This window comes from Sceloporus occidentalis, unplaced genomic scaffold (genome assembly GCF_023333645.1).
Source record: "Sceloporus occidentalis isolate IW3139 unplaced genomic scaffold, rSceOcc1.0.p SCAF_8, whole genome shotgun sequence".
Lineage (NCBI taxonomy): Eukaryota > Metazoa > Chordata > Lepidosauria > Squamata > Phrynosomatidae > Sceloporus > Sceloporus occidentalis.
In genome coordinates, this window is record NW_028316988.1 from 42,195,555 (window position 1) to 42,208,256 (window position 12,702).

The 12,702-nt window shown below is 44.7% G+C and overlaps 1 protein-coding gene across 2 annotated transcripts; it reads left to right on the plus strand.

Annotated features, from left to right (window-relative positions):
* The first annotated feature begins 1,596 nt into the window (after positions 1-1,596).
* Positions 1,597-12,570, plus strand: LOC149308758 (palmitoyltransferase ZDHHC15-like). 2 transcript variants are annotated; one of them, XM_089536414.1, is made up of 12 exons: positions 1,597-1,730; positions 3,084-3,110; positions 3,705-3,799; positions 4,813-4,933; positions 5,584-5,653; positions 5,940-5,972; positions 6,415-6,535; positions 7,044-7,176; positions 7,628-7,754; positions 8,178-8,287; positions 8,840-8,921; positions 9,265-12,570. In XM_089536414.1, exons 1-11 carry the CDS (start codon positions 1,607-1,609, stop codon positions 8,881-8,883), a joined length of 1,005 nt encoding a protein of 334 aa, XP_089392540.1. In that variant the 5' UTR covers positions 1,597-1,606; the 3' UTR covers positions 8,884-8,921; positions 9,265-12,570. The 2 variants fall into 2 exon arrangements, with proteins under 2 accessions (XP_089392540.1, XP_089392541.1); XM_089536415.1 differs by having other exon boundaries at positions 9,501-12,570.
* The last annotated feature ends 132 nt before the right edge of the window (positions 12,571-12,702 follow it).

The following is a 12,702-nucleotide window of genomic DNA, read 5'->3' on the forward strand; positions in this document are numbered from 1 at the left end:
TTGAATATTCATCTGCACAGGATGCCAATACGATGCTTTAGAAAAAAGAAGACTTCCTAGCCATTGCAAAATACTGAGCTAGGCCATTGTATTGATAGGCTTTAATGCCGCAAGCCCATCTAGACTGTTCTTTTTTGTCATTGCTTAGGTTGACTTTGTGCAAATTCTCCCTAGTCGTTATTCTTCTTTTCTTTAGGCTCGACATTAAGCCTGCCTTTGCACTTTCCCCCCTTGATTTTCCTTAGTAGTTGTTCCAGATCTGGGAGGCTTTTCTGCTAGTCTTATGGTACCATCTGCATATCTATAGATCAGTGTTTCCCAAAGTTTGGGCTTCCAGATGTTTTGGACTTCAGCTCCCAGAATCCCTGACCGTTGGGCCAACCTGTCTGGGGCTTTTCCTTCTGGAAAGGTGGGATATAAATAAAACCTATCATCATCAATCATCATCATCATCATCATGATCGGAGTTGAGGTCCAAAACACCTGGAGGACCAAAATTTGGAGGGTTGATATTCCTTCCTCCTACCTTCAGTCCTTCTATGTTCTCTATGGATTCCCTGCTGCTCAGCTGCGCCATGCCTCCAAGGGCACTAGGTGGCGCTGTGGCGCAATAGGGAACCAGGCGCAGCTCAGGCGCACTGCTGCAGCCAGCTGTGCCTCCATCCAGGTGTGGACGCCATAGAGACCTAAGGAAGACCAGCGGGCAATGCAACCCCGCACTTCGGGTTCCCATGTCACTGCCAGCAAATCATGGCAGTCATCATAAAACCATAGATTTGGAAGAAGCCCCAAGGGACATCCAGTCCCAAACCTTTCCTGCCATGCAGGAACTCATGATTCAACCTACATAACAATGAAGTCGAAATGGCTAAAAGAGTTCCCATGCCTTGGATGAAACACTGATCAGAATAGAGACTGCAGTCAGGAAATAAAAAGATTATATATATATATATATATATATATATATATGGGGCTGGCTCCAGATTTAGCTGTGCTTCAGAAGGCTGAAATGTAAAGAAGGCATCCTGGGAAAGGAGGACAGCCTGGGTCCAAGACATTTGAAGATGGGGAAAGCTGGTTATCAGATAGATAGATAGATAGATAGATGTAGATATATATGGCTGGGGCTGGCTCCAGATTTAACTGTCCTTCAGAAGGCTGAAATGTAGAAGGCGTCCTGGAAAAGGAGGACACCCTGAGTCCAACATATTTGATGATGGGGAAAGCTGGTTATCAGACATATATAGATATACAGTATACATATATACACATATGTGTCTCATATCTATATCTATATCTATATATGCATGGGGCTGGCTGTAGATGTAGCTGCACTTCAGAAGGCTGAAATGCAAACTGTAGGAGGCGTCCTGGAAAAGGAGGACGCCCAAGAAGGAAGCCCAGGTTCCCTTGGGCCGTCGAAGGGGAGCCCGAAGTGCGCGGCGCAGAAGGGAGCTGCGCGTGGCTGCCTTTCCTCTTTGCCCTGCAGCAGGGAGGCGTACTAGCCGATCCCCGAGCGCCCGATCGGCCGCGCCAGGCGTGTCCAGCGGAGCGCCGATCGGCCTGGCTGCCTGGCTGGCTGCCTCTGGGGAAGGGAAGGGAGGCCATGGCGCTGCCCTGCCAGCGAGGCCTGCGCTGCTGCCGGCGGACCTTGGGCTGGCTGCCGGTGCTGGTCATCGCCCTGGTGGCCCTCTGGTCCTACTACGCCTACGTCTTCGAGCTCTGCCTGGGTGGGTGAGGAGGAAGGCCCCTTGGCTTGCCCTGGCACTGCAGCTCCCATCCTCTGGCAGGCTGGGGATGATGGGCTTTGCAGTCCTTCTGTGACCTTTAGCTGGCCTTTGTGTCCACACTGGAGAATTAACCCAGTTTGACACCTCTTTGACTGCCCTGGCTGGGTCCCAAACTGGGGGGATGCTGGGATTTGTAGTTTGTCTCAGGAAAACTACCCATCCCAGGATTCCATAGCACCCAGCAGGTCCCAAAACTGGCATCTGAGATATATAGATATATATATACACACACACACACATACAATCTGGGATATATAATAATGGGGCGGAGAAATGCCATGTCTAAATAAATAAATGTAAACAAATAAACACTAGACAAACCCTGTTTCGACGGTGAGTTCCTGCATGGCAGAAGAAGGGCCTTGGACCAGGCGGCCCTGGTAGTATTAAGGAAACCGCAGCTGCTTTAACCAGTGCTCCATCATTGCCACACAGTGACACACTTTCAGGGATGATGAGGATGATGGGGATGAAGATCGGGGTGCGAAAATGCTAAACGTTTAAAAAAGAAAGAGCCGGCGTAGTGCAGCAGTTTGAGCTCAGGAGCTGGGTTCGAATCCCTGCCCAGCCATGGAGACCCACTGGGTTGCCTTGGGCAAGAAGTCTCACTCTCTCGGCCTCCTCAAGGAAAAAGGCAATGGCAAACCTCCTCCGGACAAACCCTGCCAAGAAAGCCCCAGGATAGGTTCACCTTAGGGTTGCCGTAAGTCTTGGGCAGGAAGTCACATTCTCTCAGCCTTAAGGGAAAGCAATGGCAAACCTGCTCTGAGCAAATCTTGCCAAGAAAGCCCCATGCTAGGCTTGCCTTAGGGTTGCCATAAGACTTGGGTGAATGGCGCTCTCTCAGCCTCAGAGGAAGGCAATGGCAAACCTCCTCTGAACCAACCTTGCCAAGGGAACCCTAAGATGGGGCTTTCCCTTAGGGTCACCGTAAGAGAAATGACTTGAAGTCACACAACAAGGACAACAACAACAACATTTTTTCCTGATAGTTCAATCATTTCTTACCTTTGTTGTATCTTGTGAATTTTTGACTCCATGATTTTAGTCCATTGGAAGCCAGCTTGAGTCTCAAACTGGGAGAAACATGGAAGGATAAGGATGATGATGATGATGACCATCATCCCCGATTAAACGATCCCTGGCGGTGTCAATATCGGTCCAATAGATGCCCCATTTCGTTAATTTACCCAGTGCATTCAGTGGAGTGTATCTGTAGAATAGTCCCACTATGGAAAAGAGCAGAGGTTTTTGTGCCTTGTTAAAACAAGATGTTCGTTTTCTCTCTTTCAGTGACTCTGACCAACTCCGTAGAAAAAGGTAAGTGGATGTTTATGGCCTTGGTTCCTTGGGCTCTGTTCTTCTTTTGGGGGGGATTAAGATGACCATGGCAAAACTGGTTTGACCATTGCAGCGATCCTCAATTGCTTTTCAACTCACGGAAGCAAGGAGTATGTTGACTACCTCCCTCTTCCATCGGCAGCAGCCTTTATGGTCCATATCACTCTAACCATAGCCTTGTTGACGGAGGATGATGTGAATTGTAGTCCATCACATACAGAAAGGACCTGGGTGGAACAACAATGCTATACTAATGTGAAGTCGAAGGCTTTCACGGGTGGCAGCCATAGTTTTTTCTGGGTTTTTGGGGCTATGAGGCCATATTCTAGAAGAGTTTATTCCTGACGTCTCTCCTAGAACATGGCCTCATAGCCTGAAAAACCCAGCAAAAAAACCCTATACGATATATATAAAAATACTATACTAATTCATCCCCAGAAACAGATTGGAGGAAAGCAGTACTATACTAATCCAGATCAAATGCATCTGAGGAAGTTGACTTTAGTCTACGAAAGCTCATGCTGCCAACTTCTTTATTTCAGTTGTTTCAGTTCATGCCTTTTCCTCCTTCAGTGGCTTACCTTACCATATTCCATGTGATCTTCATCCTCTTCATTTGGACGTATTGGAAGTCTATATTTACTCCTCCGCAGCAGCCAGACAAAAAGGTAAAAACCAAGAATCCTCTAGCTTTCCAATTCCCAAAAGTTGTTGTGGGATTTCAGCTCCCAGAAGCCCCAGTTATCATAGTTAATTGTGAGGCATTCTGGGAGTAATACTCCAGCAATCTTGGATGGCCAAGGAATTGGTTAAGGGCATATTCTTTTTGCCTTCAAAATATTCTGGAAGCATCCTGGAACAAACTGCTTTTCAACCAAGAGCACAATTGCAAAATCTGGGAAATGATGTTTCAATACATTCATTAATTAAAAGCAAATCGGTTTGGTCCATTTAAAGATAAGGACCCCATGAAGTTTTTGAGAGAATCCCCAGTTTGTGTGACTATGGTGGTTTGGTTCCTGGTTGCCATCATCCTAAAACAGTAACGTTTCCAATGTCTGAAGGGTGCGGATGGCAAGGTACCTCTCCAGATTCCCAAGGGAGGCCAATATTATTCCTTTCCAAACTACTAGTTAAGTGCCCACCCTTGGTGTAAATTAATGTTCAGGGCTTTATTCCAGACTTTAAAGGGAGACTGATCCAAGGTGCTGAATCTATTTGGGAGGGTAGATTTGTCATAAGCTTCCTTATGGGTTAGGGTGCCTTAAGGAGAAAGGTATGATAAATAAATGTCAGCACCTTGGATAATGATGCGTTCTGGAACTGAGTCTAGTTACAGGCCTTTCCAAGAGTTCTTGGATGGACATTTACCACATTACTGCTATAAGATAGGCATCATTGGTGGTCAGTAGATAAGCATCCTAGCCCATTTGCTGGTGAGGTCCAGCATCCCCAGTGGTAAAATTGGGCAACCTTACAAATTCCATCCAGATTGTTCCTTGGCTGGCATCAAGTCCAGTCCCCCTTGCTGGACACATGGGGAATCTTTGGGCTGGGGCTCACCTCTCCTTGGGGGTCTCTTCCAAAAGCAGAGAGGGGAAACCATGGCCTTCCTAGCTAGCAAGTTATCTTATCTTATGACTAAGCCAGGCAAGCATAACCGCTTCTCTTCTGCTTCCAGTTCCACATGTCTTATGCCGACAAGGAGCGCTACGAGAACGAAGAGAGACCCGAGGGGCAGAGGCAGATACTGGCTGAAATGGCACGGAAATTGCCGGTGTACACGCGCACAGGGAACGGCGGTCAGTCTCATCACTTTGCTGAAGCGACACATGCTGGCAACCCACTTTAATAGGAAGCATATCTCGGCTGCTCCCAGCCTAAAGCCTTAAATACCTTAATGCAGAGAGAATCCCATGAGCTTAAAAGGATTTCCCTTCTAACTTCCTTTTCCAGCCTTTCTTGATTTCCCTTAAAAATGTTTTTGATTTGTAAGGAAGGCGCCAGGTACCTTGCAACTGTATGTTGACTGAGTTTTTTCTCTATTTTGGAAGCCAAATGGTGTTTCAGACCCAAAATGGGCTCTGTTTCAGACTCAAAACTCAGGAGTATTGTAGGTCAGAGGCAGAGCATGTGTTTTGCATCTAGGAAGTCCTGAGTGGAGTAATAGTAAAAAAAAGTAACAGTAACAATATAATGCTTATTCTTGATTATACTGATGGAGATGATCCTATAATAACAGGAACGTTTATATAGAGTGTCAGATTTGCAAAACAGTCACTGCGCTTTCTCTTGGTATTCCTTGCAACAACCTTGTAAAGCAGGCCTCCAGAAGGGTGATGTTGAAAAAACAGGGACTTACCTCTGTGTGTTTAGAGAATCCACTTTTCTCACTGGCACAGCGGTCATTGCTAATGGAGGCTCCTGTCTGTTTTCACATGTTCCTTTCCAGCCATTCGGTTCTGCGACAGATGCCAGCTCATCAAACCGGACCGATGCCATCACTGTTCAGTTTGTGCAATGTAAGTTTACAGGAGAGATTGGCATCCACGCAGCATTTGCAGGGGCACTTGTGGTCCTCCAAGGCCATATTTCTAGCCTCTGGATGCCCCTCAGTACCCACTCCCCCAAATTCAGCTGGAAATCCCATGGAGCAGCAGTGTTTCCCTGAAATAATGGACACAGGGACGGTTGTACACACAATAGTTGTGTAATAGGAGCTCCTGGAATTGGAGGGAAGGGGGCAGAGGTTGATCCAGGATGATTGCACAGCATACTTACAAAAGCATCCCTTTTCTCTTGTTACAGGTGTGTATTAAAAATGGATCATCATTGCCCCTGGTGAGTTTTATCCTCCTTAAAAAGGACTGCTATGGATGGCCTTTATGTAATCGGTAATGCACACACTGGCTGCCAAGCTGTGGTCTGCCATAACGTATTTGAAAAGCACTGTCCTTTAGGGCATTAGTTCTCACACTTTGGTTTTCCAGGTCTTTCAGGCACCAGCTCCCAGAAGCCTCAGGCCCCTTGGCCAGTGGTCAGGGATTCTGGGAGCTGAAGTCAAAAACACCTAGAAGACCAAAGACAGAGAGCCATTGCTTTAGGGCTTTAAACAACAGAAACTGGTGACACTTCGATGGGTGTGGTTTTTGCATGTGTTTTCTGGTGCACTGACTGGAGGCTGTTATTGGGTTGCTCAGATTGGGAATGCTTTTTGTTACTTTCAGTTCTTTTTCAGCACCATTCGACTGAACCCACTTTTCCTTTGTCCTTTGCTCTCTAGGGTGAACAACTGCATTGGATTTTCTAACTACAAATTCTTCCTACTGTTTTTAGCCTATTCTTTGTTCTACTGCATGTTCATCGCTGCTACAGTCTTCAAGTATTTCATCAAGTACTGGACAGTAAGTTTGAGGACCTTTTTCCCACCAGTCTAAACGAAAATGTCCTTCATTCCCCAAATTTCTAGCATTCCAGAATGGGAGACATAAAAGATCATTCACACCTAGATACCCTCTTCTGTTTGCTTTGTTCACATTCCCTGGATGGCTTTGTATGTCCCTTTTCTTTGGATGTCTAAATTCTATTTCCACTTAATTTTTACATTACTGCAATGCTAGAATTCTGAAGACTAGAGGAAAATTAAGAGTACAGAGAAAAGAGAGGAAATGTGGTTATTCCTGGTAGAGATTTACACTCTGCCAATGCCCTCAAAGGGCCTAGCCTCAGCCTTTTATGTTCATAGATGAACCCATCCTAAACCAGAGCTTGTAGCCCAGCATTATCTGCTCTGACTGTCTCTCTCTGGGCCTGCTGGCACTTTCACAACAAAGACCCACAATAATGTGAAGCTTTAGATGCTCTCTAGATGTTTCTTCTTCCAGTTGTCTTCATTTGCTTCTTCCTTTCCAGGGGGAACTGGCTGGCGGGCGCTCCAAGTTCCATGTCCTCTTCCTTCTTTTTGTATCAATCATGTTTTTCGTAAGCCTCATGTTCCTCTTTGGCTACCACTGCTGGCTTGTCAGTCAAAACCGGTCTACATTGGGTAAGAGCCTGTGTGTATTCTGCAATTTCCCCCCCTTAAGGCAGGGAGCAGGGGTGTTTCAGGGTTTGGAAGGGATTCATGGATGCCAGCAAACATCCTGGGGTTGCCATGATAAACACGGATGCTTATAGAGCAAGAGCACACCTTTCCCTCCTATGCAGGTACTCACACTGTAAGAATGGTATTCACACACTAAGATCACTAGGCTCTAACGTGGTTTGGAGTATGTTGGTTGAGTGCTTTCTGGCCTTACGAACCTGCTCCATGTGGCACCGCTGGCCTTCTATATGTCCTGTCCTCTAGTCTGTAGGTACAATTATTTAGGTGGGCTTATAGGCATTCCTTTTTCTTTTAATTTTCCTGTGAATCTCCTTTCAGGTGCCTGGGAAAGCTATTTAGCCTGAACATTAGGGAATGATGATCCTTTCTCTTCCCTTGTGTTCACCCGCAGAGGCTTTCTCGGCTCCAGTGTTTCCAAACGGTCCCGATAAAAACGGATTCAACCTTGGCTTGGTGAAAAATCTCCAACAGGTGTTTGGGCAGGAAAAAAGACTCTGGTTCTTTCCCATCGTATCCAGGTAACTGGGACCTGAGAACAGAACTGGGGTCTAAATCCCGCAATCGGGGCCGATCTTGCAGAAAGGGCAATGGTGGGAGAAGGCAAAGGGCGGAAGCGGCCCATCCCAGCCATTGAGGGGGCAAGAGGGGCTGCACTGGTATAGATCCAGAGGCAACTGGTGCCTCCTGTTGTCAGTGAGGTGGGTCTTGTCCAGATTTTAAAGGATCTGTCCAAAGTCTGGAGCCTTTGAGCACACTTTGAATAGTTCTCTTCAAGTAGCTCCCCTGAACCCGAGGGCACATCTACCACCATGCCAACACAGAAGAATCCTGCCAGCTCCTTATAAACCAAGACAGGGTTTGAAAAGTTTGTAATTAAAAAATGAGCCACGGTGGGTTGGGTGCTTGTTCTGCCCAGCAACACACTGCCTTCGTCTCTCCAGTCAGGGAGACGGGCACTTTTTCCCAACAAGAAGTTTGAGCGAAGCGCAGAATCCCTTGCTGGCGAATGAAGAACAGTGGGAAGAGGAGGGGATGGACGACGACAGCCATGGTAAGGTGGGAGCGCAGGGGAGATGCCACCTTCCGATGCTGCCCTGGAAAGAGGCACTGGAGAAACCCTGTCATTCTCTCCCTGGCCTTTAACCCTCTCCTGTTAAGAGCCAAACACCTGTATAGGTGCTGGTGCAGAAAGGCCAACGCTTGGATAAATTACTTTGTTATACTGCTGTTTCCAGAATCCCCAACCAGCATGGCCAGTGGCATAGCCATGCCAGAAGATGTAGTTTGAAAAAGGAATTTGTCTTCTAGGCTATGAAAAAGAAATTGAGTTTTCTAACTATGCCTTGAAACTGGAATATATCTCTCTCCAAAATGGCAGCCCATTAAAAGCCATGCTTGAAGGGAATACTCCCAGTAGTTCTCATTCTGGAAATAAGAAAGATAAACCTTGACAAGAATGACCGCCTATGACTGTTGTGTTTTTAAAACCATAAACAGTAAGCATGTTTTGGGCGGGTGGCAATTTGGCATCATTCTGTTTTTTGAAGCTCTCCTCTCCTCTGTTCTGTTTTATTTGTTGTTTTTGTTTGGCTTGATGATCTAGATTACAACCAAGGTTCCTCTCTTTCGGTGGAAATGGAGACGTAGCAGTTCCAGAAGGCTGATGGCACAAAATTCGCTCCCAGGTAAGCATCCTGAAATTTGAAAAAGGAGATGAAAAAAGATGCCTGCTTCCATCTGCACTTGTTTTGTAGGTTTGTTCAGATTATTACTATGCCTCCTTTGTTCCACTCCTCTGGATAGCTTTAAAAGAAACATGGTGTAGAAACTTCCTTCCCAATGCAAATAGGAACTGCTTTGAATCCAAGCTTTGGGGGAAACGACCTAATATAAAAAGAAAAGAGAAGCTACTGTATCCCACCAAAAGCTTCTGTTGATGCACTTGAAAAATTGAATGCAAAGATAGATAACACCATCTCTAATCTGATCCTAAGAGAAAAGACTAATTCGTTTTGCCTTGAATTTCAGCTTCCTTCTCTCATCTGCTTCCTCCAATGATGGACACTTGCAGGGACTTCAAGAGAAAGGAAGAGCATAGATGTTCAGGAAAGGAAGCATTGTTGTCCAGCATTAATCCTGACTCTCTGAAATGGTTCTTCAGGATATTTCCATGGATTCCTTCATCTTTCTGATTTTTAACCAGACAGCTTTGGAGCGACTAACAAGGCCATTCATGGTTTCTTCTTTTTCTGCACATTACCCAGGAGTGAAAATTTAGTGCAAATACATTTCCAAGTGTCTTAAGGGCAGTTGTCTGAACACCCCGGATTTCAAGTTATGCCTCATCCTACCAAGAACAGCTCCACAACAAGGTGGTCGGCTGGGCTGCTGGAAGAAGTGCTCTTGAGCAAGAATCATGGTTGCCAAAATCAAGATTTGCTGGAAGACTTGGGTGAGTATGCACTGCGTTTGTAAGCAGTATATGACTCCCCGCCTTCCAAGTATCTGCACTCATGTTCTTAATTACTAATTCTGATTCTGCAAAGAACACACCCTCTTTGGCACAATATGGTGATTTTTATGAGCCTTAAAGCACAGTTTTTGTGGCAGATGCCTACATTTTAAAGGAGCGGTTGCTGTCTGTAATCCACCACTACAGCTTCAAATCCTGGACAAGGAATACAGCTGGGTACTTGGTGAATTGGTCAAGCTGCTATAGCAAGGTTTCTCTCCACATCCAAAGTAGCAGTCCTGCAAAAGAGGGAGACTGGCTGCACCAACTTCCTGATGCACTGAAGGGAAACTATGAAGAAACATTCAGTCACACGAACACAGGCTGAAGTATACAGTCCAGTTTCACAGACATTTAAAATGGTCTGTAGAAAGAAAACATGATGATCTTGTAAGTAATGGTACTGGGAATTGGTATGTCTTGTCTTCAGTATAATATAAAACCAAGCATCTTTGCCTGGATATTTAACAGGCCTTCCGTTTAGTCACAGTGGAACCTGCTAGACCTCTTTTTTCCTTTTACAACTCTTAACATTAAAGACTGAGGACTCTTTGGCTGGTCTCAAAGTGGGGCCAAATAAAACCTTTTTCCTGAGAGATTTCTCTTGCCATGATCAGTAACAACGCACAAGTAGAGACTTGTTTTGGGGAAAGAAAACTGCTTCGTGGAGGCAGTACGCCCAAATGAGATTCCTTAAGAGACATTGAATTGTAGACTTAAATGCGTCTGTTGCAGTGTTGTTTTCAAATCCCTTGAAGAGCAACAGTTCTTTTCTCTTTAGCACAGCCATGCTGAGAAGCTGGGACAAGAGATGCCTCATTGTTTTCAAAGTTTTGATTACATTCCTTATGCTGTCTCTTTCTTATGGGACTTGAAATTTGCTGTCCTCAAGAAGGGGTTAAACTCTGTTAGGAAAGGTTAACATGCTCATTTTACTCAAGGTGGGGAGAGGAAAAACCAGAGCTCTCCCACTTTTAAACGCATTGAAACGCACAATATTGTGACTTTTAGGCATTACTGATTTCAATGGGAATTCTTTTTGTTTCCATTTGCCAGGATTAAATGCTGTGTATTGTTCTTGGTATGTTGATCTCTGGCCTGTGCATCATTGCTGCGATGTATATTTGATGCAGAATAGACATTGGTATAGTTGTGTGTTCTGATCCAAACAAGTACAGTTGCAGCACTGTAAGTTGTAAACCAATCCCCCTTTACTCGACTGATGGACTTTATTATTATTATTTTAAACAAGTCAGCAAACCCAGCTCTGCCCATGGAGCCCAGCCTTATCAAATAGCAAAAAGGTAACAAAGTTAAATGGGGAATATGGGAAATAGTTTTAAAGCTGTCATTAATATATACATTCAGACCAAGAGGAGTTTTATTGGGATCGGTATACCAGCTGCTGAGAAACACAAGCGTGCATTTGCTCACACTGTTGGCAAGCTTTTTATAGGCAACTAGAGAAGCAATGTGTAAACACAGAATGCCAAAACGGAGAGACTTTGATCAGACCCACCCCAGTGTGGTTGTTCATGTGCTCTTTCAAGGAGCATGATGGCAATACAGACACAGCACTGGAGCTCTGTGGCATAAAACTGAGTAAATAGAGCAGGTGGGAGAGCTTCAACCCCATTAATTTCCCATGAAAGCCAATACAGAATATCCCTTGTGATCATCACACACATGCCAGGTGCTCGGTTCTGGCTAGCCACTTGAGATCATAGTGATGGCTACTGTTGCTGTCCTGACAGTTGGTGCTACAGTAGGTAAAATCTATGGGATATTGCCCCCATCAAATACATGGTACAGGTTGAAGAGCGCAATTTTTGTACTTGTTATAGTATTGCAAACATGAGGTACGTGTAATCCCAGAAACATGAGGTATGTGTAATGATTCTTCTTTTCTAAACACCTCCCCCTCAAGTGTGTATGGGGAAAGCTACACTAAGAGCTACAACAACCACTTTGTCCCTTTCTCCCCAGTCTTTGTGCAGATCTACTACCTAGATCCCTCCATCTCATTCTCCTGTAAACAACCAGCAGTAACTGCCCCTGGGCAGGACTTGGGATATGGGTATCAGAGTGCTTTGGGTGGCTCTTCCACTGCATTAAAACAAACCCATACACACTGAGAGGGAAACCAGTTTTTTGAAGTTGGTGTCCTCTCCCTTCCCCCTGCCCTTGGGTCAATTTACTTTCTAGGTGTCTAGGCTGCAAACTACTGAAACTAATCTACTTGAAGATTGTCTTGATTTTATGAAGGTGTTCGAACATGTCAAGCGGCAAATGACAGCTTGGTAATGAGTGATGGGAGGATGGCACATTTCTTTGTGTCTGTCTTTAAAATTGTTTGTGCATGCTGATAGCAACATTGTACTGGCACATAAGAGGACGTGGTGACTTGCTTCCCCTCAAGTCAGTTTTGAACAAAATATCATGGCAGGATTAAACATGACAGATGATTAAATGCCACATGCCACCTTAAAACATTGCGGGTGTCTTCTTTTTTAATTTGGGTTAAGTCAGTATAATGAGAGATTTCAGTTTTTCTTCTGATCTTTTTCAGAGGGTCTCAACTGGCTTCCTGTTAAGAGCAAGTATTCCATTTTGCCCTTTTAATTCATATAGGGGGACATTATTGGAAAGGTGTAACTATAGATATAAACATACCCTGAGAAGTTTTCATGTACTCTTTGCTCTTGATCAACTGAATAGCTCAGCTGGATTGTTTCTATAACACATATTGGTATGGTTTTTAAAAATACTTTGTTCACGTCATCAATATATTTGTACTACAGCATATTTTATTGATGAGAACTTGTTTTATTAGCAGCTCTTGAAAGTGGCAGCTTACTGCATGGTCCTTATCCTACGTCTGACATTACTCATTTCATTTTTTATAACCATTGGTGCAAAGTTGGGTCCATTAATTTTCTATTTTCAAATATTTC

Coding starts and splice junctions, on each gene's coding strand:
- LOC149308758 (XM_089536414.1), top strand. CDS start 1,607: ATGGCGCTGCCCTGCCAGCGAGGCCTGCGCTGCTGCCGGCGGACCTTG. Junction 3,800..4,812: donor CGCAGCAGCCAGACAAAAAG/GTAAAAACCAAG, acceptor TTCTGCTTCCAG/TTCCACATGTCTTATGCCGA. Junction 6,536..7,043: donor ATTTCATCAAGTACTGGACA/GTAAGTTTGAGG, acceptor CTTCCTTTCCAG/GGGGAACTGGCTGGCGGGCG.